This window comes from Anguilla rostrata, chromosome 13, assembly GCF_018555375.3.
Source record: "Anguilla rostrata isolate EN2019 chromosome 13, ASM1855537v3, whole genome shotgun sequence".
Classification (NCBI taxonomy): domain Eukaryota; kingdom Metazoa; phylum Chordata; class Actinopteri; order Anguilliformes; family Anguillidae; genus Anguilla; species Anguilla rostrata.
In genome coordinates, this window is record NC_057945.1 from 30,738,109 (window position 1) to 30,763,687 (window position 25,579).

The 25,579-nt window shown below is 42.9% G+C and overlaps 2 protein-coding genes across 6 annotated transcripts in view; both read left to right on the top strand.

The window, feature by feature from the left end:
* LOC135237179 (nuclear receptor coactivator 3-like) overlaps window positions 1–4,276 on the top strand; it is a 53,587-nt gene extending 49,311 nt beyond the window's left edge. For both annotated transcript variants that reach the window (XM_064304007.1, XM_064304008.1), the window contains one exon: window positions 1,296–4,276. In XM_064304007.1, coding sequence (XP_064160077.1) covers window positions 1,296–1,307 — 12 coding nt within the window. In that variant the 3' untranslated portion in view covers window positions 1,308–4,276. The remainder of the gene's footprint in view (window positions 1–1,295) is intronic.
* Window positions 4,277–5,203: 927 nt separating this feature from the next.
* The window catches only part of LOC135237885 (minor histocompatibility antigen H13-like), a 31,234-nt gene continuing 10,858 nt past the window's right edge, over window positions 5,204–25,579 (top strand). The window contains exons 1-13 of one of the 4 annotated variants that reach the window (XM_064305435.1): window positions 5,204–5,618; window positions 7,367–7,465; window positions 8,177–8,259; window positions 9,142–9,230; window positions 9,589–9,674; window positions 10,184–10,309; window positions 10,833–10,890; window positions 11,089–11,172; window positions 11,648–11,684; window positions 11,785–11,887; window positions 11,976–12,061; window positions 12,399–12,560; window positions 13,312–14,957. In XM_064305435.1, coding sequence (XP_064161505.1) covers window positions 5,394–5,618; window positions 7,367–7,465; window positions 8,177–8,259; window positions 9,142–9,230; window positions 9,589–9,674; window positions 10,184–10,309; window positions 10,833–10,890; window positions 11,089–11,172; window positions 11,648–11,684; window positions 11,785–11,887; window positions 11,976–12,061; window positions 12,399–12,537 — 1,215 coding nt within the window. In that variant the 5' untranslated portion in view covers window positions 5,204–5,393 and the 3' untranslated portion in view covers window positions 12,538–12,560; window positions 13,312–14,957. Of the gene's footprint in view, window positions 5,619–7,366; window positions 7,466–8,176; window positions 8,260–9,141; window positions 9,231–9,588; window positions 9,675–10,183; window positions 10,310–10,832; window positions 10,891–11,088; window positions 11,173–11,647; window positions 11,685–11,784; window positions 11,888–11,975; window positions 12,062–12,398; window positions 12,561–13,311; window positions 14,958–25,579 lie in introns of those variants that run through there. The other 3 variants (XM_064305434.1, XM_064305436.1, XM_064305437.1) reach the window with 3 other exon arrangements.

Genomic DNA, 25,579 nt, shown 5'->3' on the forward strand with positions numbered 1-25,579 from the left:
CTGCAGTATCAGTGTGTGTGTTTATGAGCTGCAGTATCGGTGTGTGTGTTTATGAGCTGCAGTATCAGTGTGTGTGTTTATGAGCTCCAGTATCAGTGTGTGTGTGTTTATGAGCTGCAGTATCAGTGTGTGTGTTTATGAGCTGCAGTATCGGTGTGTGTTTATGAGCTGCAGTATCGGTGTGTGTGTTTATGAGCTGCAGTATCGGTGTGTGTTTATGAGCTGCAGTATCAGTGTGTGTGTTTATGAGCTCCAGTATCAGTGTGTGTGTGTTTATGAGCTGCAGTATCAGTGTGTGTGTGTTTATGAGCTGCAGTATCGGTGTGTGTGTTTATGAGCTGCAGTATCGGTGTGTGTGTTTATGAGCTGCAGTATCGGTGTGTGTTTATGAGCTGCAGTATCGGTGTGTGTGTTTATGAGCTGCATTATCGGTGTGTGTGTGTTTATGAGCTGCAGTATCGGTGTGTGTCTTTATAAGCTGCAGTATCGGTGTGTGTGTTTATGAGCTGCAGTATCGGTGTGTGTGTTTACGGGCTCCAGTGTCAGTCTGTGTGTGTTTACGGGCTCCAGTGTCAGTCTGTGTGTGTTTACGGGCTCCAGTGTCAGTCTGTGTGTGTTTACGGGCTCCAGTGTCAGTCTGTGTGTGTTTACGGGCTCCAGTGTCAGTCTGTGTGTGTTTACGGGCTCCAGTGTGAGTCTGTGTGTGTTTATGAGCTGCAGTATCAGTGTGTGTGTTTACGGGCTCCAGTGTCAGTCTGTGTGTGTTTACGGGCTCCAGTGTCAGTCTGTGTGTGTTTATGAGCTGCAGTATCAGTGTGTGTGTTTATGAGCTCCAGTATCAGTCTGTGTGTGTTTACGGGCTCCAGTGTCAGTCTGTGTGTGTTTACGGGCTCCAGTGTCAGTCTGTGTGTGTTTATGAGCTGCAGTATCAGTGTGTGTGTTTATGAGCTCCAGTATCAGTGTGTGTGTTTATGAGCTGCAGTGTCAGTCTGTGTGTGTTTATGAGCTGCAGTATCAGTGTGTGTGTGTTTATGAGCTGCAGTATCAGTGTGTGTGTGTTTATGAGCTGCAGTATCAGTGTGTGTGTGTGTTTATGAGCTGCAGTATCAGTGTGTGTGTTTATGAGCTGCAGTGTCAGTCTGTGTGTGTTTATGAGCTCCAGTGTCAGTCTGTGTGTGTTTATGAGCTCCAGTGTCAGTCTGTGTGTGTTTACGGGCTCCAGTATCAGTCTGTGTGCATGTGTTACATGCCAAAGGGCTGACTGATGGTGACTCCGTCCCTCTGCTCTCCCACAGAAGTACTGCTGATGGCTGTGACTCCTCAGTGTGAGCTCTGAGTCCTGCAGAACGGGCAGAGGCAGCTGCGTCTCTCACCAACGTCTGCTCTGCCTGCCCACCAGAGGCTGCCTGCAGGGATCAGTGTGGTGCTGACAGAATTCCTCTGAATGTCAGACTGAGACATGCGCAAACACACACACACACCACACCCAAACACAGACACACACACACAGAAACACCCAGACATACACACACAAACGCATGCACGCCCACACCCAAACACAGAAACGTGCGCACACGCAGACACACACACACACACAAACACACCCAAACACAGAAACACACAGACATACACACACAAACACGTGCAGGCCCACACCCAAACACAGAAACACACGCGCACACACACACACAGACACACACACACAGAAACACCCAGACATACACACACAAACGCATGCACGCCCACACCCAAACACAGAAACGTGCGCACACGCAGACACACACACACACACAGTTGCTCATACATGCTCACGACGACACATGCTCACTCAGACACACAGACGTGCTCTTCTTCTCTCTCGCTCTCCTCTCTCTCACGCACGCATGTTCACCCACAGACACACTCGCACAGAGAAACGCGAACCCTCGTACACACGAGTGAGCGATGCTCCGGTGGAGGACATGTATTTATGTAGTTGTGCTGCGGCATCTCGCCTCTGTGCGTTTCTTTTCCTACTGGAGGAGCCAAGCTTTGTCCGTTGGGCCAATCAGAACGCGGCCCGTTTCTCCAATCAGAGCAGAGGCTTCGCGTCGTTTGCAGGCAGTTAGACAGTGTAGATGTCACGCAGTATTTAGCCTTTGTTGTGAGAAACACTTTGCTTTGAAATGTGATGGGCTATGGTACGAGGCAGAACTATTTAGTTGCGATTGCATTGCACTTTACAGAAAGGCTAATATTGAAAGGACTGTTGCAATATTTCTTAGTCATTTTAGCCTTATTAAAAAAATCAATGCACATAGCAAAATCTTTTCTTCAGTGGGCTCTTTATAATTTAAATGTTAATGCAGAGCAGTAAGCACATATTTCTATATTATGCAGATTTAAGCAATAAACATTCTACTCTTTAGACTGAAGCTGAAATGGATCATTAACTCAAAGCAAAGGTACTGCAGTATTAGTTGTATTGTCACATTTTGCAATTTCTTGTCTGTGTATATGAATTGTAAATATGCTTCAAATGTGTATTATATGCTTTTGTAGGTTACATACTGTTTTTTGCACAGACTGTAGGGCTTCTTCGTATTTAAAGTATAATTCTTGTTTTTTTTTTAAGGTGAATAGAGCTTTTATTCGATTTTTTTGTTGGGTTTTTTTTTTTTTTTTTGGTAAAGGGGCAAGGGTCGAGATTATTTGTCGTGCCCTGATTTTGAATACATTTTAAACTGTACAGCTGCCATTTTTTTAAAAAAGAAAGGCACTTTTATTTCTGATACTGAAAAACAAATCCTGAAATGGTTTTATTTGTCAGGATGGCCATAAAGGTAAGATGGTGAGGTGCTGAGTTTATAATTGTAGTAGCATTTTAATGAAGTTCCTCAATGTAACAGGTAGAGGAAAAACAAGGAATGCCCCATCCTGCTTACCTAAGACACCAGGGACAAACAGACACACAAGAGGGTTCCAGTAAGAGGTTTCCTGAGGAACACACACACACACACACACAGAATGGGGTCCCATTCTACCAATTTTTAAGGGGATTTTTTTTAGACACACACACACACACACACACACACACGCACACACCAGCCAAGGGATTTCCTGAGGTAACGTTACCCTTTTTACAGACTTTGATAATTTCATGCAAACAAACTTGTTGTCTGTGTTCTCTTCCATTCGTTGGATGGAGGTCTAAGGATCCACCTTCTTTTGTGAACCTGAAAAAGACCCAGGCAAATGGCAGCTCCCTGAGTTCAGATGGAACATGAGAAAGCATCCCGGTTGAACAGTATCGTAGAGAAAACCAAATCCTCTCACTCACTCGACTCCTATGAAAAACTGAGTTCAGAAAGCAGTTCTTAAAGTAGCATCTTGCCAGGCACAAAATAGTAGCATTTTTCTTTCTTGGTGGTGCTAAAATGTATCTTGGGGCAAAGTGGAAAGAATTGTGAACAGGATATTGAATTGAAGGGGAAGCTATGGCTGTAATTACTGTCATTAATCTTTATTGAGGATTTTTTCTTACCTTTACTCTGTGCTTGATTTTCATCGAGAAATCTACCTTGTAAGACATGCGCAATCCAAAGATTTGTTTTGTTTCAATGCTTTGAAGGTTCCTTGACAGTGCAAATGTGTATTTATGTGTATATGTGTGTGAACAAGCTTACACACAGATATAGATACATATTAAATGAATATATATGAAATGAATATTTTGTATATTGTATAATACATTACAGAAAGGATACATCTGTTTCCTGCTCTGCAGCTTTTTTCTGAGGGAGAATATGGCCAGTGGGGTATATATTGCAGTGCCGCGGGGAATATGTTTCTGTAGAGATTGTTTGGTAAGGTTTAACTTTTACGTTTTCACAAAGGCACCACTATTGTGAAATTGTTCTAGATGGAGAAAATCAATTGAATTAAATGCTGTGTGGCATATTTGTCTTGAACTTAATATTTTTCAAGAGCTGACTTTTTTTTTTTTAGCTGACTGATGGAGAAGATTCAGTGGTTCACTTTGATTACTATATTAAATAGCCTAGAGATTATTTTATTTTGTTTTATTTTTGTCTTGATTAGTTCAGTTATAATGTTATTCAGTACACCCTGCAGGGAGTTTATCCTTGCTCCTGTTTTCAGGTGTTGCGATAGAGAAAAGTTCCCTTTGTTCTCTTCTCTTGATTAAATGAAAAACGGTAAATGAATCCAGGATGTACATTGCTTTTTTCTTGTTTTGCAATGTTAATATTGATGTAAATACAAATTTCTATTTAAACATTTGTGGCCTTTTCTCTTTTTTTGTGTCTTTTCTGTGTTTGGGATTAAATACAAAAATGTGAACATAAAAATAGGTTATGAATCAGTGTGTTTTACATGCCTGAGAAATCTGAATGTCACAGCTGTAGCTGCAACACTACACTTGGAGCTGGATATCTACAAAGCTGTTAGAAACCCATTTCTTTGTTTCTGGTGTATACTGTTATTTAGTTTAACAATGTCATTACAAAGAAGATAACTGTTTAAAAGTTTAAGGTTTAAGAATAGCTTGGAAATTGAAAACATTTGTCCCTGTGATTCCTAGATTGCGTACTTTTTTGGTATTTGCATCTAAAAGACTTAGTCCATTGTGTATAAATACAATACACCTCACAATTTCTGGATTACTCGCTCGAAAGTATTGGGCTGTCTGGCTTATGCCTCCCTTACATTACTATAGTTTTCAAGGTATAAAGTCTCGCATTTAACGTTTGTTAATAAACATATATCGGCCTGCCAATTACAAGTATTACATCTCTATACGTTGTGTATGTGGGTCCAGTGTTGGTTACCAGTACTGTGAATGAGCAAAGTGTGGACTTCTCACATGGACCATGGACCCATAATGCACTAATAATAAAAGATTAATTGGTCCATTAATTGGCCTTACATATTTTAGTTGATTCGGCATCAGATATAGCCAAAAAAACTCAAAACTGTGTGTTTTGCTAGACATTCAGCAGAATGCTTTTCACCTCTGTTTTTTTACCGAGTAAGAATACTTTCCTTTTGTAGAAAAGCAGGATATTAAGTTTTTAGCTACTGGTGAGGTTTAACAATATAGAAGCCAGTTTGTAAACATGTTGAATAATACAAAATAATTTGTTGATAAAGAAATATTGGCTTTTATTTAGAAATGTCCGAATCTGTGGTCACCGGAAGTCATTTTCTTTTTTGCATCTGAACGCACGTGTAATGAAACGTAAATTTTGTTAGGATACGGAGCTCGCTACCTAGCGATAATCCTAGATTGTGTTCGGATTGAGAATACAGCCCTGCGTTCCAGACCTTGTATAACGTTACGCATGTGTTGCTTCTCTTCAGACTCTTCACTGGTTGACAAATAGCTTGCAAAAATGGCCGAGGTCGACCCAGGATTGCCTTTTCCAAATGAAACTCCAACTCAAGATGTCCTGACTAATGACACCGTTTCAAATAGTACCGACTCCGCTAACGCCACTGTTGGGAAGTTTGTGTCCACACCTGAAGGCTCAGCACTGGCATATGGTAGCCTGCTTTTCATGGCTCTGTTCCCCATCTTCTTCGGTGCCCTGCGATCCGTCAGCTACGCCAAGAGCAAGGTAACGGAGCGTTACATATTTAGCCAATCGAAGAACAAACAAACTGGTCGTAGCGATACATATTACTTTGTCGCAACCATTACATAATATCAGTTTAATCAAATGAAAGGGTATTTTCTTCTGTGTTTTGTTGTTGGCTAACGATACTCCGGTGCGTTCTTGCAATACAAGCTGGTGAATGTCCTATAGGCTGCCTAACATATGTCAGACGAGTATATTGTAAACCAAATGGGAATATCCTGTCGTTTTTACGAATGCTTTTATTTGACAGTGTGATTTCAGCGGTTGTTAGCTTTGTAACATGAAGTGATTTTCTCGTTAATACCAAGGCAAATCAGGGACGATGTAGATTGATGTCATCAGTGCAGACCTGAGTCTGGCTCAGCCAATCAGCAGATCAGCTTTGACAAGCCTTGCCGCAGAATCTGTACTGACTTCAGGCATAATTCCTGAAATCTGTGTCTGCACAGTTTATTTAAGTGTGACATATCTTTCCTACTTTAAAATGTCTTTGTGTTTGTGCTGTAATTGTGGATGCATAGAACTGACTTGTGCAGAACTGTTTCCACTGAATGCACCTCATTGCAGTAGTGCAGTGCACAGCCTGTATGCATCTTTGATAAATCTTCGATAAATCACCGTATAGGTCAAGAACTGTGGCACTTTGTGCCAGTTTACACGGCATGTGGGTCAGCTAACACTGTGGACCCTGTTTAACAGTATAAGCTATCCACATTATTTAAACACATTTGTATTTATCAGCAACACAACTGTTTGCTGTACAGAGCTCACCTTTCCTATTGGAGGATGAATACTGATATTTTAAGCAAAGGAGATTAATAGACCCTCATGGTAAACTTTGGCTCGTCATCTTCCGGTTATGCCAAAGTAGACAGGAGAGTAAAGGCCAAGCAACACACATCAAGAATCTGTGTTGCGTCCGTCTATGGTTGCTTCTTGTGAAATGTGACTGAGGGACTATTATGACGTTTTTGGTGCTTATATTAAATGGGGATCTTACGCACTTTCACATCTTTTGGTCTTTGGGGTCACTCTTTGTAATACTTTTTAAGCCTATTTAATTAAGGATTTTCTAATTTTACATTATCCAAATCCTGTGGGATTAGCTATGGTCTGATTTGAGGAGCTTCAATCTTCAATTATGTGCAAGAAGATGGAACTTCATCCTTGTACTTCACACACACTTTATAATTATTTATGGGTGTTTTATGTCAGGATTTCAAACCATTTAATTTTAAGGCCCCTTAAAATAAAACCCCAGCAGTGGAAATTTAACAGGCCAGTACTCTGAAGCTTTTCTATGTCCTGATGCCGTTATATCATGAATATTTAAGGTATGTTGCTGTTTAGGATTTGCAGTATTTCATAATTAAAGGATCATAGTGTTGCCAAAGATGTGTAAACTAGGAGTGGTTTTATCATCATAGTCCAAAACAAGTAATTTTGGAAATGTGTAACTAGAAATAATTAAATAGTGCCAACTTTCTATGTCCTCTGAACTTTGTTGCATCTCATAATAGTCAAGTTTGGAGAATCTTTTGTGTCAGTTAGAGCAGTTACCCAAAAAGCACAGAATTGAATGTGATATGAGTCACACCATTGATTTTAGCCATAAAAGGACGGTGATACCTTACTCAAGGCCCTGACTGCAGTGTCCCAGTGGGGCCTGTGCTAAGCCTTTGTGCTGATGTACCGACACCCCGGTTTCTCTTCTGTGGTCCTGCCAGAGCTCCTCAGATGTGCCAGAAACCATCACCAGTCGGGACGCTGCCAGGTTCCCTATCATTGCCAGCTGCACCCTCTTTGGGTTGTACCTCTTCTTCAAAGTAAGGCAGACCCCTCTGTGCATTCTTACACACAAACACAGTTTCACATGCTCGCGCACACATACCCACACACACAAACTCAGACACACGCATACTTACACACAAGCACACTTTCATATGCTGGCAAACACAAACCCGCACACACACTTTCACACACATACACACAAATGCACTTCTGCTTGGTCGCGCACGTGCACTGGCACACCCAAACGCTTTTACACACACACACACACACACACACACACACACAAACACTTTCACACACATACACACAAACACAAACACAAACAAACACTTTCACACACATACTTGCGCAAAACACCATTTCACATGCTTGTGCACACACACCCACTCACAGGACACAAACGCACACAAACACTTTCACACACATAATTACACACACACTCATACACACAGACAAACACACAAACGCACACAGTTAAAGGCTTGCAGCCCCATTTTGTGCTGATAGTGGGGAGATGTGGGTTAGGAGAAGGTGGAGTGTTTAGTGGTTTCCAAATGAGATCTCTGATGATGCTTGAATCCCAAATATTGATAGGTGCATGGATTTGCTTTAGTACAGGGTGTCTGGTTTTAACAGGGCGCATCAAGCTAAGCCAGAACACATCATACGTTCTCATTGATTTCACAGTAACCCTTTTTATTCTGTTGAATAGCAACCTTTTTAATGATGTTTTCTCATTCCTGCAGATATTTTCTCAAGAATATATTAATTTGTTGCTGTCGATATACTTCTTTATGTTGGGGATTTTGGCTTTATCCCACACTATGAGGTAAGCACGTTTTGCATTAAGTCTCCCATGGCTGGGTTATTTCACAAGCGTTAGACTGCTTGTGGACCTAGGTTTGCCACATTTGCTTGATTACTATTTTGGTACTGTCAGTGCAACCAGTCTGTGAGCTAACATTAGCCTTTGAGGTGTTTAGCCCTCAATCGCTTATATTTCAGTGACATTCATTCTGCTGCCTGGGTCACCGCATTGCACAGGGAACACCTCCATTAATGCTTTGTTGTTATTATTAATGCAAGCGCAGGGGTTCCCATATCTTTTCGTCTGAAGATCCCCTTTAAGTGACCATCCTGTAGCAGGGGACCCCACCTGCACAAGATGTTTGAGATCCTTATCCAATCATCTTTGTCCAGTACTCATTATCGGCTGCAGAGGCTATCACACAGGTGCAAATGTGATCACATATTATCATTTATACAAGACATTTATTACTATGTGAGTATATAATCATTTACAATGACAATAATATTACCAAGGGCATAAAATAGGTCATTTACAAAATTTGGAACTATGGAACAAAACAGTGTTCAGTATTTAATACATTTCTTCAGTGGTACTGAGTACCCCCTTGGAGGCCTTTGTGGAATCCCTGGGGTCCCCAGACCTGTTTGAGTGCCCCTGATCCAGCAGAGTGGTACCCACCCTCGTGCTTAGCTGCCTTTTTCAAATGAAGTAGGCCTACTTGCCTTTCTGCATTGCTGCAACTGCTTCTGATTCTTTTGCTCGGCCACCCACGCCTAATTGTAGGATCTTTCGGTTATTTTACAGTTTAGTACAGTGCCACAGAACAGCCAAAAGCAAACAAAATCCACTGAACCTTGTGCAAAAGCAGCCTCTGTCTTTCCATTTCTCATTCTCTCACAGTCCATTCATGGATCAGGCTTTTCCAGACCACTTCCCCAGCAAGCAGTACCAGCTTCTGCTCACACAGAGTTCAGAGGAGAGCAGGGAAGGTCAGTCCTGTGCCCATTCTGTAGTGAACCCGGTTTTTTTTTTTTTTTAAAACCTCATTTGGTTCCAGTACTTAAACATGACCCACTGTAGCACTATGTTCGGAAATAACGCTGCAGTTTTGTATTTTTAACCCTTGTAAGATCACAAATATGTGATTAGAATGTTCCTAACTGAACATTCTAATGCTTATGTAACAATCACTACTGATAATTGAATGCAATGGAGTTCTAGAATACTGACTTGGAATTTTGAAAAAGCATTCCAAAACACCTACACTGGTTAAACTGGTGTATGCTGGCCTGTTGGCTGTACTGAAGGGGTTAAACGCTGTGTGATCCCTTCCTCTCCTACACACAGAAATCATCAATTACGAGTTTGACAGCAAAGACCTGCTCTGCCTCTGCGTCAGCACAGTGATTGGGGTCTGGTACATACTAAAGAAGGTAAATAGATTAGGTTTGAAGGGAGGAACAGGGTTTTTTGTTGTAGTGTATATTCGTTTTGGAGGCTGGGCCTTGAATGGTAACCTGCATGTTTTTGTTGTATACAGATTTGTAATTGAGTACATGAATAAATCCATGTAATCCTGTCTTGAATCAATATTCTCTATAGTGTGTCTGATACACACCAATGTATAACATGTAGAGTATACTACTGGCTGATAGAATATGGCAATACCCATAGTATCCAATGGACCTATAGCCATGCGTTTTTAAGAGAGAAATATGCTGGTGTAGGTGCAGGGTTTTGTTTTAGCCCTGCACCTGGACACCAGTGCTATCACACGTTGTCCAGATGTGGTATTTCCTCTCTCTTTGGGCTCTTGCTGGAGAAGGTGTGGATGGCATTAGCGGGCGTAGCGAGCGACGCTGTAGCCCTGTGCTTCCTGAGGACCCGCGTGCCCGCTCTGCCCGTTGGCTTCATGCCTTACCCGCCCCTGTGTGTCCCCCAGCACTGGATCGCTAATAACCTGTTCGGCCTGGCGTTCGCTCTGAACGGCGTCGAGCTGCTCCACCTCAACAGCGTCTGCACCGGCTGCATCCTGCTGGCTGGCCTGTTCGTCTACGACGTCTTCTGGGTGAGTACGTCCACACGCACAGACCCCCCCCCCCCATGATATCTGTCTGTCTGCTTGACTATGCGAGCATGCCCCCTGACCCCACCTGTCTCCATGAGGGAACCAGAGCGCAGTTGCCATGGTAAATAAGACTGCCCTCCCTCCAAGTATTGCACCAGCTACCTGTGATACGCGGGCAAGGGGACTAGTGGGGCGTGGGTGGGGTTGGCTAAGACAGCTGAATCCAGGAAATCTTTCTGTAGATATTTTATAAACATTTCATATAACGCTTCATACTTCATTCACTTTTAATAAAAACACTCAATAAAGAATCTCAAAAGTGGTATTTTTATAATCATCTCTTATGCTGATTATGATGATTATTATCACTGTTCTAATTGTTATCATCACCATTAGTGCTACTGTTAGTTTTATCATCACATTATATAGTCTGTATTCTTATCTGTTATGTTCTCAATTGTATGGATCTTCCACTTGACTGACATGCGCTTATAATTGTAACCATGAGCTTCTTTCGCTTTAGGTTTTTGGGACCAATGTCATGATAACCGTGGCGAAGTCATTTGAAGCCCCAGTCAAATGTAAGTCATTTTCATACATTTATCCTGCTCTGACATACTTCAGATGCTTTGTGCACTTTTTTGTATTGCAAGGGTGTGTGTATGTGTATGTATGTGTGTGTGTATATGTGTGTGTGTATGTGTGTGTGTGTGTGTGTTCATATGTGTGTATGTGTGCCTGTATGTGTATTAACCCTTTCTCTCCCTGTGTCCTCCCAGTGGTGTTCCCTCAGGACCTGCTGGAGAGGGGGCTGGATGCCAATAACTTTGCAATGCTGGGTTTGGGAGATATCATAATTCCAGGCAAGTCTACGCTTGCCCCTACGGAGGTTGTGCTGCTTGCTCGTCCTTTTCTGGACTGACTCTTTCTGATCCTGCACCTGATGACGCATCACCGCAGCTCTCGCTCACCTGTAAGGGTCATCTCCGGTGAACCCGCTTTCCCGCAGGACACCTGTGAGGTCACAAGAGCTGCTCCTTAAATACTGGCCTCATGGTCGTAAATATTCTGTCACAGCCAACACTGAATTGCACAAAATGAATAACTGTAAATCTTTAAGAACAGTTTTAGCATTGTTCAGTGTTTTGGGTCATGGAATTGCTTATTAAACAAGAATTTGGGAGTTCCAATTAGTTCTTCTACTGAAGATTTAAAAGCACATTTAGTTCTCTGTAAGCACTATGCAGTTTTATGCAATGTACTTCCGGTAGATGGCTCTAAAGCTTTTTCAACTGTCCAGTTAAGCTGCTTCAGTGTTCTTATGTCATTCTTTTTCAGGTATCTTTATAGCATTACTTCTGCGCTTCGATGTCAGGTACTCAAATATCTTTTATGCTTCTGTCCCAATGTAGTTATATCATATTATATATTATATGTTTCCATGTAGCTACTGTAATTTTATCCTCATCCCTCAGCTTAAAGAATAACACAAGGACCTATTTCTACACCAGTTTCTTGGCCTATGTCTTTGGCCTGGGGCTCACCATATATGTCATGCACACCTTCAAACATGCGCAGGTGAGACCCCCCACCACCTCAGCTCAAACACGAATCACTCCTTCTCCATTCCCAGAATTATAATTGGTCCTCTCTTTTACCTTCCCAGCCTGCTCTTCTGTACCTGGTCCCAGCATGCATTGGGTTCCCTGTGGCAGTAGCCCTTGTGAAGGGGGAATTAACAGAAATGTTCAGGTAAATGTTTTGTGGATTCTTTTCTCTCTCCTACTGTGGTGACTGCATGTATGTGCTTCTCATCTGTATGTAATCTGTACTGTTCTGTATGTCATTAATCAGTTTACAGTCCATGTAATGTGATGTAGCTGGATCTGGTTAACTCACATAATCTTTTCTGTAGTAGTGTGGGAAAGGTATTACAAAGCAGTTTTCTGTGTTAGATCAGTCCATGAAACTCTCTTTCTCTTTCTGTCGTTTTTTTCCCTCTCCCCTGATCTCTCCCTCTTGTTTTCCCCCCGACCTCCTCTGCTCTCTCCTTCCTGTCTTTTTCGCCTCCGTCGTTCGTTCCCCTCAGCTACGAGTCTTCAGAGGAGGTGTTACCTCACACTCCGCGGCTGACCCACTTTCCCTCCGTTTCGGGCTCGCCCGCCAACATCGCTAACTCCATGCAGGCCTCGCCCTGTCGCCAGCGCCACACGCCCGCACACATGTAGGCAGTTCGGCTATCGCCGGACAGGTACCCACGCCCCCGCCCATGCTCTGCTGCATCCCATCATCCTCTGCTCCTCTGATCTGTACTCCCTTCAGCAAACCTGAACAGCAGCTGTAGTGGGAGAATTCAGTAGGTTGTGGGTTTAAATCCCAGGAGGGGTCCTCTGCAGGGTGCAGCAGTTAAAAAGCTGCTGGGTAAAGCGCTTTTGGAATGTGTTGGGTACGAGGCTGCAAGCTCTCTGCTCGCCCGTGGATGAAGACGTCTGCAAGGTGTGCAAATAGCAATTTAAATAGGCCCACAAGCAACAGGAAGCCCAGTGAGATTTATGGATCAATGTGTTCAGCTCTGCAGGTGGTTCTGGAATGTGCCGAGTTGTGGGAGCATTTGTTGAACTTTGCAGGAAGTTTGGTAGGGTGGGCGGGCCATTATAGTCCTACTGTGATTGGACAACTCTGCTGTAGTTTCCTCAGTGCAGACCTCTCTAATATTCCTCTTCAGAATCTATTACTGTGCCCTGATAGAGATATGGCAGGGTACATGTGCATGTGTGTTACATCCTGTTTGTATGCTCTTAGCTGTGTGCATGTCCTAGTGCACATATTGTGTGTAGCGCACTTCTGCGTGCTGGGTGCGCTACATGTTGTGTCGGCATATTGACATGCTTGTGTGTGCGTGCTGAATATCTGTGCTCATGTGTGTTTCTGTACGTGTGTGTTTGTTTACACGCATGCCTGTATGTTAATAATCGCACCTCCCTGTGTTCTCTTTCCTCCAGGTATGAAGAATCGCCAGCCGAGGTAGACGCTACACATGCAGGAGAGGTAGACTCAGAGAAAAAAGATAAATAATGAACAAGAATCTCCCATTGCTTTTACACGCGCCTGAGCTGCACTATCACCACAGGGTGGCGCTGTTAATGCACATGAAAATGTATATTAAGTGACTGTGTAACAGTGGACATTTGTAGGATTTTAGTGGTTTGTTTAAAGGGAGAAAAGTATAACAATGTACTTCACTATTTAATTTTATTTGCCTTTTTACACTGTTTGCAACATCAGTTTGTATGGACTGCATATGTATTACTGTCATTCATATTGGCAAGAACTCCATTTCTTTACTGGGAGTGAAATTAAGCAAAAAGAGTTTTCATGTATGAAAGAGTTGATCATGTTCTGTTCTGGATGAGGAGCTGGGTGAACTGCACTGCTGAAGAGGATTCAGTGTTTTTCCTCAGTATTTGTGCAGAATTCAGGCTTGTATTTGTTGCACTTTGAAAACGACAGCACCTTTGACCAGTCATTCGAGTCATTGCAGTGTTTGCCCCTCGAACGGTGGTGCCAAACCAGCGGTAGCAGTTGTGGGTGTTTTTGCAGTAGAAGTGTTCCTGTGTTATTCATGTCCACACACAGCTCAGCTGATGCACCCATGCTCAAGGGCACGTGAGTAGAGTCAGCTTACGCTGGTCACGGTGCCCTAAATTGTATTGCGTATTATCAAGGCCGTGTTTTTTTTATTGCCTATTAATTATGTTAACCAGCAGTGAGATGCTGATGCGGCTTCCTTATTTAGACACTCGTTATGTGATCCTTTAAAGACAGCACTTTTTAAATTGGATTGATGGGTTTGTTTGGGGCCCTGGGATTAGGTTGTTTGAGGGCAGTGGCAGAGAAATCACCAGGCAGCGGAAATGTTGTTCCCAAGGCAACTTTAATGCAAGCTTGGTAGAGAACCTAATACAGAGGATGCTAATCTTCAGGAAGCTAATCTTCATCCAAGGTACTCTCGGTTACAAAGTGTTGAATAGGTATGCATTTTATAATACATTTTAATCTTTCTAAAGAATTCTTGGTCAGGGTGATTTTACATGTCATGTTTCTAGGCCGACAAAACATTAACAACATTTGAAATGACTAGCTGTTAGTGTGTACATATGAACAGGCATTCCTTTGTTCCATCATTTTTACGTATTTTTACGTGTTTATTTATAGGTGCATGTGTATGGGGGTTAGTAACAATGTGTGTGTGTGTGTGGGGTGGGGGGGTGGGGGGTGGGAGTGTATTAGAGTAGTAATATGTATACTTTGTTAGTATATATGGTGTTAGTGTTTGTCTGGCTGTCGCTTTTCTTTTCTTGTATCCTGTTATCTTGAAGAGGCCCAAGACAGTGGGGTCTTCCCCTGCGTCTGACTGTGTGACCGTAGTGACCCCAGGAGGCAGGCTCAGTCCATATGAACCCCAGGCCCTGCTCCTCTACCCCATGTCTGTGTAGCCAAGCAACTTCTGTAGTACATACAGAGCAATTTTGCTTGGTCACATGTAGATACACAGCACCCTTTAGAAGCCACTGCACAGTTCATTGTTTTTGCGTGTGTAAAATAAAGGCACAGAACTGCACTGTAGTCAGTCCTGTTGTAAAATAAAGTGCTGCTTGTCCTTTGTTATCAGTGTTAATTGTAAATGTAGCAATATTTCTGTGTATGAGTTAGTCGCAGTGAATGTGAGGTAAATGGTTTTGTTACATAGACATGATGTTTGAAATGGCTTGAAAGCATATACAATACATAGGTAATTTTTTGTGAGATGGACCACATAACATGCAGCTTTAGGGATTTATTTCATTTTTAATGTTGTTTTTTAAGCGCTGATTGCCAGTTTCAATTGCTGGTGAATTGACTGATGAGCAGTGTTTTTGTCTGTCTTAGAGAAATGTGATTTTTCATTTGTATGACATGATTATTCCTGTTCTTCTGCATGCTGTCCAAAGTGAAGGGTTCTTCTGACAAAGCTGTGAATTGGTTTAGGGATTTTTAAGGGATATGGTTCACAGTTGTAAATAGTAATTCATATTTAAAGATCTGTTTTTTTTTCTCTGTTACAGTATATCAGCGCAAGTGGACGCTAGCTTCTTTTGTTGAGGTGTGGTTTTACAGTAAATGGTGGAGTACTGTACATCACTGGTCGCATTAATTCCTGTCTTCGAGTGCTTATCCATTGCAGTGAAAACTAAAATATATGTGGGGAAAAGATACATTTCAGTCCACAGAAAACTGACTATACTGTAGTTTGTAGACATTTCAGTCTGCAGTAATCCGTTTGCTTATTTGTACTTATAAAATGCTTCGGTTCTTGTGCATATTTGAGGCTTATTATCTTCGATAATTATGAGTGTTTGAATGTATGAGTTTTTGAGGTTGCCTCTTATGAATAGGCCTACTACACATTTTGGAGTTTTTGTGCCATTTATGCAAGGTTTTTTACTGTCCTTAATTTAAGAAATACAGTCCCAGCATGATTACTGCAGCTGTTGGGATTTCTGGGAATGAAATGGGATGTTTTTTTGGGGGAGTCAGCGTGCACTTGCATTTGCAGTACAAATGTCTGTTTCCCGTGAACATCCTGGTCAGATACCGCTTAGTGCGATTCCTCTTGTGAGATCTTCCCCAGCTGCAGTCGAGCATTCCTGAAGGTGACGTGGAGAATGCGTTTGATCCGGTCGGGCCAGATGTACGGTTGAATAGGGGCGGTTTGTCTCCCCGGGGGTTCCGAAGCGGCGCGCTGTTTTAGAAGTGCCTCGATTGATCTGAAGTCGTCGCTAGTCTCGCTATTCGGTGCCGTCGCGAAGCAGCCGTTCACCCCGCCACTCGCGGCAATGTTTTCTTAACATTTCAAGTAACTGCACCGGTGCGGGGTTGAAGTGGGGGAAATTAGAAGCAGTTAAATTAGAACGCAGTCAGTGACGTAGTGCTGCGAGTGAGAACGGAAGGGAGTAAAATAATAGAAGAGCTGGAACTTGCAGGTGGCGCGCAAATGGAAAAAGGGGGCATCTTTGGGGGAGAGAATCACCTACAGACCCGTTTTGCTTGGACATAATGCTCCTGGTTTTGGCCCGTGTAAGAAATCAGTTTGTGATTTATTGCCGCGGGGCACTCATTTGAAGTGGCATCAACTCCGGAAATCTAAAAATTGGGGTTTTTGACATCGCTCTCTCGTCTCCGCTTTGCGCCAAGACAGATGAGAGGGCGTGGTGGTGCCCTGATAAAATTCGGTCCTCTGGGTCGGTCGGGGAACATTTTGTTCTGTGGTGCAGGGTGACTACATCCTTATTTTACACATTTTCTCCTAGACAAATAGAACTATTTTGAAAACGGTTCCACCTACACCAGAAAGCTATTGATTCTGGGCTGTAAATTTTAAAAAGGAGGCGAATGAGAAAACACAACCTTCTCTATTGCATTTCTCATGTTTTCCTATAAATAATTTTAGAAATGTTTTTAGAGGGATCTCATTTATGAGAACAAAAAGATCTGTCGTAAAGGCTGTAAGTGTGATTATCTGAGTCTGCTATTGAGGCTATTTTGTTAAGGTTTTTATTTATTTTTATTTAAAGGTAGACCACCCAGTAAAGGAAAGACTCAAGCTTTCCTTGCCTGCGTCCCTATGGTCTTCACTGAACTGAAATGTACAGTTAAAACTATAAAACGGTTTCACTATATATATATATATATATATATATATATATATATATATATATATATATATATATATATATATATATATATTGAATGGCTGTAAACGAATGGTTAGTTGGACATTTCTTCAGGGCATTCACTTAAATTTAATCTGTATTTCTACTTTATACAGTATACTGACAAACTGTAATGCAGTTCCATTTTAATGCGGAATGTATTAACCGGAGCCAGTAAATGAAAGAGGAAACCATGTAAATGGTTTTAATTCCCAGCTGGGGCACTGCAGTTGTCCCCTTGAGCAGGGTACTTAACTAGAATTGCTTCAGTAAATATCCAGCTGTATACATGGATTTTATAAGAGCATCTGCTAAATGCTAAAACGTAATATATATGTAATGTTACTTCCTCTGTAAATTGGCTTTTCTGAAATCATGACTGATCTGAGATGTGCTTACAGGATGTTTCCACTAGAGGGCGGCACAGTCAGTAGGGTTGGTGGAAGATCCTTTTGCTAAGTGTTAGACGAGACCATAACTCATGATAAAACGACAAAACGGAGCAAATGGTGACTCCTAACGACTTGAAAGTACTTTTAGAGATCTGAGAATTATGGCTGAGCCGTAAACCAGCAATGAAAACTTGCAGTTTTTATATACGACACAGTTAATAGAATGTAGGCTAGTAAGAAGCAGACTGAAAGATCTCCTATTACAGCAAAAAAAGAAGAATTATTACTGTCATAGATAAAGGTGAGATTGGGCAGTGATTATGGTTGCCTCAGTAATATCACTTGAGCAAGAAAGTGATATGGTAACATTTTAAAAAGGAGCTATGCTGTGACATACTGAAAGTGGTATTTTCTGAGGACCGTTAACTAAAGTAATGTGGAAAAAACTGAAATTTTAACTTCATTGTGCGATCAAAGTTTCATGCTCTTTTTTGGCTACAGTGTGCATGTTGATTCTGTAGCATTATCACTATCTGCTGAATGCCTATACACATACCAGCTACATGACTGAAATATCCCAGCTTGCATCCCTCCACCCTGACTTTGAAAGCCCATTGGAAAGCACAGGGCTGCCTGCTGTCCAATCAGTGCACGAGAGGGCATGAGAATCCCCAGCTCAGCAGGAATACAAGTTCATATCTGGGTCACTTCCAGATCCCGTTCTGTTGACAGTCACCAGGAATGCCAATGATGACAAGAAAAGCATACCATAACTGAGAGAGCAGGGCACTGCGATATCCCAGAAACCCACCCTGGTTTATTTTAACAGTGAGCCTACACTGTCCTTTCTACCAGCCTGAAGCATATTAAGTATCTGAGGAATGCACCTCTCTGCTCTTTCCAGGAACACGCTGAAGGATTCTGTGTGCCTCTAGCTATGCTATCTGCAAGACTGGACTGCAGTGATGTTATTTCTGTTTATAACTGTTAAATCGAGTTGGAGTGTTGTCCTTCCTTATTGCGCAGTCCCTGTGCCAGGAAAGTGTACATGACCGAGCTTGATAACCTTCGCATCAGTTTGAGACACACTCACCGGGTTGCATAGTCATGCGCTGGGGAACCATGGGAACAGGATTGGCAGTAATCGTCCCGGGTCATGTGACACCATGGAAATATGGCAATGCTGTTTTCACTTCCCTGGAACTTCCAGCGGTGATCTTATCAAACTCACCCACTGTGAAAACAGCCGTGTCATCATCAGTAAACAGGCATTTCTCTCCTCTCAGCACAGGATCAGTTTCCAAAAATAAATGTGATGAAAAAGCGCTTATGACTGTTTATTTAATCAACATACACCCTCACACTTGGTGACTCACACCGATGGCTATATTTGTTTATATTGTGCATTCTGTGACCTGTTTATCCAGCTGATTATTGCTACAGTAATTGAGCTTAAGTATTATTCTTGGTGATGACAACACCCACGTCGCACATCTGGGATCTGAACCCACAGCCTTCTGTCTGTCTTTCCTGTGTGCTCACCACCACCACCCTTGCACTATTGACCTTTGAGTCCTGGCAGCACTGTACTTAGCCTATATACTGAGGTCATTCAGAGAATATTTTTCTAGTTATTGAACTTTGTTTCATTAAAAATTACCAAACCTGTGGTATTTGACATCTCTTTAATGCATTCTTTTTTCTACATCTGCTTTCCCAGGGTGGAGTCTGCACTGCAGTCACCTGCTGTCTGTTACCTGCTATCCTTTGCAAACGGTCTTATTTTGTTCTGGTGCTTCCTTATATCAAGCACTATTGATTTTCCCGCTTTATATTCTTGGCAGGTCATTTCTCCATGGAAAGTGGCTGCTTGGTTCTTTTTATTCTGTGACAATAGAGAGTTTGATATCAGTAAGGTGAAATTACTTATGTTACTCCCAGATTCATTCTGCATTCAGTTCACTGTTCAGTCCAAAAGGTTTTTAGTTAAATAAACTCATCTTATAAGAGTTGCATCTTAGTCTTGATTTTCAGCCTCGATTCCCGAGTCTTCAATATCTGTGCTGTGTTTTAGTCTGAGATGTTAAGCAGGATTCTAATGACCAACCCTGAGTAACTGAATATTCCAGCATGTCTAATATCCCAGGATTCCTCAGACCTTTGTCACAATTGCAACGGTAACAGCAGAAGCTACCCTCAGGAGATAAGGGTGGTGTCCATTCAGCCACCTGTGGAATTGATGTGGGACAGCAAACCCTGTGGATGGGCCTCAGGGACTTGGGAAATATATCACCAGTACAATGCGTGCTCACACACGCATGCTCACACTATAAAACACCCGCACGTATGAACACACACAGGCGCACACGTTCCCACATAAACACAAGTTTGTGGATGCTTGCACGCCTGTCAACCGAGTCACACTTCTCCACCTGCTGCTTTAAATGAGCGTTAGCAGATCCCACAGGCATAACTGTTAGTGGTGAAGCATCACGCCTGGAGGAGACTGTAACATGATCCAAAATTGTGACAGTGCGCAGTGTGACCTTGCTCCTTCAGGTGCTTCACATTCTAACCACGCAGGGAAAACAGATGTGTTCATATCAAAACAAGTTTGACTTGTTTTTAAAGCCAGCTGCCGCCCCTCACCCCTCCCTCGCCTACTTTAGCAAATTTTAGAGTGAGTTTGACTGCTTGGTTTGATCTCTCTGAGTTCCTCAATGATACCCACAGTCACGGGCTCTTCTCCGCTCATGATTAATGAGCTTTCAAACCAGTCGCTTGAGTCACAAACTGGGGAGGCAGAATCATTTCCGTTAAACAGAATCAGTCCTGAATCTGTTTTTCATGACTCAAGAGGATCAGCCGTCGACATCTCCATCGCTTTTACTTAATAGGAGCTGATGAGACTGCACAACTGTTCTTTGCTTCAAATCAAGTTCCAATTAAACCAGATACAAAAAAAAAGGAAGCGGAATCAGCTCCTGACGAATGACATTCCTCTCTAAAACTGTATTAAATCCTTTTCAGTCCTGAAAAGTAGATGCTGGACTGTGAAATGTTCCCAGACTCCCCCCACCCCCACCCCCGGTTTGTAAGTCAGTGGCTGTTGTATGCAGGCATTCACGTCTTTAGGAGATGCAGGTGCATTGTCAGGCCTTGTGAGGCACTGGGTGTGTGCGCTGGGTGTGGGGGGGGAGGGGGGGGGGGTGTCCATTGCACTGCAGTTGGGAAATAGTACGAGGCGTTTCCTCATTCCAGCAGATTCAATATGTGCAATAATGCCCCCTGCGTGGAGAGGCCTTCGTCAATGGGAGGCAGAGAAAGAGAGACAATGGGAAACGAGAGCGGGAAGGAAGGAGGGACCAGACGCCCATCGGAGGTCAAATTTCAAAGAGCGGGGACGTCAGAGCTGCCCCAGCACGCCTCTCCATCTTCCTCTCTTTTCCCTTCTCCCTCTCTCTCTCTCTCTCTCTTTCTCCCTCATCCCTGCTTCTCAGCGTTCTTCCGCATGTGTGTTCACCTGCAGGTGTGCTTTAAAAAGCCCTGCGCTTTGCTTAGGTCCCTGCCCATGCCGTAACCCCTGCCTCCCCCACCTCAGAAACAGAACACACCCATTCAATATGCTGGCCTGTTGCTAGGCAGTTACTAGGCGATCAGTGCTAAAGTTGTCCTAGCAACCTCTGGCCATACTGGCCCACTCCCCACTTGCTGACCATCAGTCTAAGCTGCTCTGTGGAGTGGCGCAGTGGTGGAGATCTCTTTTTGTTTCATAGGGAAAAAAGCATCAAAACAGACACAATGATGATGCTCCCCAACTAGTGGGCAAGAGGCCTATTTATATGAGACTTGATATTTCAGTGATTTTGTGTGTTTTTTGCAATTAAATAATTTTTTTAATTCACAGAACAAAACAGAAGGCATTTGAAGTTCACTGGGAGTAGTGGAGCTTGTGTCTCTGCATTTCTTTGCACCATCTATGTACTATACGACTAAACTGTAAAAACAGATGCATATTGCAGCAATTTTGTGTTTTGGGTTAAGCAACTGGTCTTGGTTGTCGGTTGAACACTCTTGAAGATGGTGTTGAATCTGACTTAATTCAGTCATTGCCCAGTTGTATAAATGGATAGCAAGAAAAAAAATAGCGATTGCTCTGGCCAAGGGAGCCTGCGATGCAATAAACAATAATGAAACTTCAGTTTGATATCTGTAGGACAGGAGTTTCCATTCCACCGTTGTCAGGGCCGCGAGACAGGAAGGAACACACTTCAGACACTTCAGATTTTTAAATTTTTTTCTAACTGCAAATAACTTCTTAGAAATTACCACTTTCTTCCTTTTTTTCCATTCTGAGAATCAAAAGCAGATTGTGAGTTTGGAGTCAGTGAAAAAACAAATCGTTGACGGGCACAAGATATGCGAATAATAAAAAAGGACGTCTTCTATTGGGAACACGCTGACATTTGAGTTTATGACTTATTTTTCTCTTAAATGTGCTTCGGTGTGAGCAATGACAGACGGAGCACGCTGTCGCAGGCACGGCACCAAACAAACATCTGGCACAGTCACTGGCTTCGCCACAGCGCAGTTAGCTGCAGCACAGAGACGCCTGTGGTGCGATGGTGCACCGATGTTTTGAGAACACTCTGTGCTGGCAGGGATGATCATCCCCCGCTCATCGCGTACGATGTTCTTTCGTTTGTTCATTTTGTAACTTTCCTTAAAGGAGCGCACAAGTGTACATGGTTCATACTTACCTGTGAGCACCACGTGATACGTGATATAAGGCCTGTCACTGACATTCAGTAAAATTCCTTAGTTGGCACAAGGAGGTTCAGCTTATCGCTTTGCATGTCAGTGCGACATGGGTCTCAACTGGGGTCAGTCTTCCTCCTCACTGGAGTAGTTACTTCTCATTCCGTCAAATTCTTATCATGGGCAATACTGGCAAAAGAAGTGTAAGCGTGATAAACTAAGTGTATTAAGAGATGTGGAGGTTTTATCGTATTCATGAGCATGATCCGTTTTGGGCCGTCCGGATGTCTTAGCGTTGCATGAGGAGATTTGCGCATTTTTTCCTCCTGATTTTAAAGTTCCTGATATCAGAGCCAGCAGCTTCCAGATGTTTGTGTTGAAAAAAAAAATGGACCTACTGAAGCTTGCGCGGCCAGTACAATGTGTGCAGTTTTGGAGAAGATGACAAACAGCAGTGGGTTGTGAGTCAGTTCCCTTTTATGAGCTGTTTAATACCAAGGCCTGAAATGGTCGTATATTAGCAAGACTACTGTGGCAGGACCACAGCGTAATGTACTGAAAACCAAAATGGCAAACTCCCTTTAGGAAGAGCACTGACATCTCCATTTCAAACTGTAAATCTGAGGTCCGGAGTAACTGCTTTCCTGCTTTCCACTGGCTAAATTGCCTTTGTCTTTTCTTGAGGTGTGAGGCCCTGTCACGTCGTGCTTACACACATTTCACAACAGGGGGAGCCAGGAAAGAACAGTCTGTATGAAACTCTGCTCAGCCCTCACCTCTGCACAGGATACCCCCGTGCCTTGTATTTCTCATTCAGTGGGAGGCAGAGGGGCACGATGCAGGAGTGTTTTGACTGCAAGATAAGCCATCGCAGGCTTTCAAATGTTTCATTTTTGCATTCTTCTTCTTCTCCTTCTCCCTCCCCCCCCCCACCAACCCCCCACCCCCGCCCAACATTCAGGCTTTTCCCCAGAGTGTCTTGCGGGGGACAATTTGGCCTGCTACAAAGTTTTTTAATAAAGTAGCTACACTTTTGTGATAGTAAAAGAGGCAGTTCACGGCTATGAGAAACCTAACCGTGTGCTGCAGTAGCGTGTAGCTGCGCATGAAGGAGATGGCAGAGTGTGGGGTTCAGCATAGCTCTCGTCAACAGGACCATTAGATTTTGTGGTTTGATGATATATCTGCTTTGAGAGGGAAAACAGGAGCTTGATAGACTCCCATCTGACAGGGTGCATGTACAGCGCAAATATAAATATTCACACTCTATGTTATGTTATGTACTCTATGTACTCTGTGTTCAGGCCCTGAAGGACCAGTGCATATGCTTTTAATCATGAGGTCTGTTTGAGCTGCTTGTCTCATTTGATCTATTTAGCTTAGAATTAATGACTACAGGTCCTGTGTGAATGCAATGTTATTTCTGTTTTACTTGTGCTCTGAAAATATTTGAGTTGATATGGGTTGTTTAATAAACTTTTTTTAATAATAGGCCTAATGAATTCATTCTTTTTATCAATGTATCTACCCCTAAACATGGTTTTCTCAATGAAGCCTAATTCGTTTTTCAATTAATTTTCACGAGCCTCAAAAACAGTGAATTGGACAATTGATTTTTTAAAATTTAATTAAGTAGATTACCTTTTTTTTAACACAAATGCCCTTCCAGTAATGACACCAAAAGATAAAGAGATACTGTTCTTCCTTTATCATATTAAAATATTGTGAAATGTAAGATATTTTTCCTGATAACAGGAAAAATTGGAAATTCTGTAAGGAAAAAACAACACATTTCAGCCCGTCCAACTGGACCCTGAGTAACCTGAAAGGACATAAAATAACTGTTGTTTTCTGTTGCTTTATAATAATAATAATAATGTTATAGTTGCTGTTGAATATTTATCTTGCTTCATATTGATCTGTGTTGATGTTTAAATGTACAGCTATACCCTTTGGAAACATAAACAAATGTTTTACCAGTAGCACATCTTGAGTCTGAATTTGCGAGGGAGAGAGGAGGCACTTTAATGCTGATTAAATGCAGTGGACAGTGGGGACAGGGGCACACGCGCGCGCTCTGGGGCCGGCCATAGAGCCAGTAAGTCTAGACTCCAGATGTGTGCAGCTGGGCCATGTGGTCCTCTGTAAATATCGCCGGCAGATGTCATTGGTCGAGGAGTAAATTACGGCTGGGCGGGGGGGTGGGGGGGTGGGGGGGGGAGGGTCGCGGGAGCGCGGAGGCCACAGGAACCCGGGGCCCGGGCCTTGAGCACGCTGGCTGCAGACCACCGGACGCCAGAGAGGCGGCGGCTTGTCAGGGAAACGCGGACCCGTCACTGACTCCGATTCCCAGAGCTCCTCTGTCCCTCCGGGCTCACACAGCTGGCTGTGTTTGTGTGTGCATACGTGACTGTGTACATTAGATTGCAGGCGTTTAGTGCACGCTCTTATCCAGAGCGACTTGCACAACTTATTTTATGTGGCAAATAATGTTTGTGTGTGTGTGCGTGTTTGTGTGTGTATGTGCGTGTGTGTACAAGCATGTGTGTGTGTACTACACTGTCTGTATGTACGTGTGTTTGAATATGTGTATACACGTGTGTGTTTGTGTACGTGCGGGAGCCTGTATATGTGTGTTTAATAGTCATAGTAGTAGGAGGTGAAGGAGGAAGGGGACATTATGGATCCCAAGAACAGGAATGTGCTCTATCACCGAGCTGCACAAAATAACATGTAGGCAATTCATCAGGGCAGTTTTGCTGTCAACAAAGCAACGATAGCTGAAATAATGCCCCTGTATTGAGATCTTCGTTATGAGCTGCATCCTCCCCCTAGTAATCAAAGCAATCAGAGAGAGTTTAGCCCATGTATCTGTAATCCCCAGAGTAATGTGAACAAAAATGGAGATAAGACAGTACCCTGTGGAGCCTCTGTATTTGTGGAGACAATACCAGATGTGCCATTGTTTTAAATTTAACAAGCGAGTCAAATTGTTCATCCATGTAATGATTGGTGAATTGTTTGACTCGCATACCACAGTTTGTTAGATTTAAAATAGTGTCACATCTGGTGTAGATTAGTGAGCGAGAATGCATGCTGGGAAATATGCTTGCTGTGGTTGTGTTAGAGAGCAGAGATGAGCAATGCAACATGGTAGCTCCAGGTCCCTTTCCCTGTGTCTGCAATGTCAACGAATCCACATGGCATAGATACTGGTGCAACTGTGCAGGAATTAGCTGATACACACAAAGCAGAGATCAGTGGAGCAGTGCGAGAAACAGACAATCCACACAATGCAAAGATTGATGCATGTGACAGAAAATGATCCACAGGTGCAAAGATCAGTGATTGCAGACTGCCAACAAGCA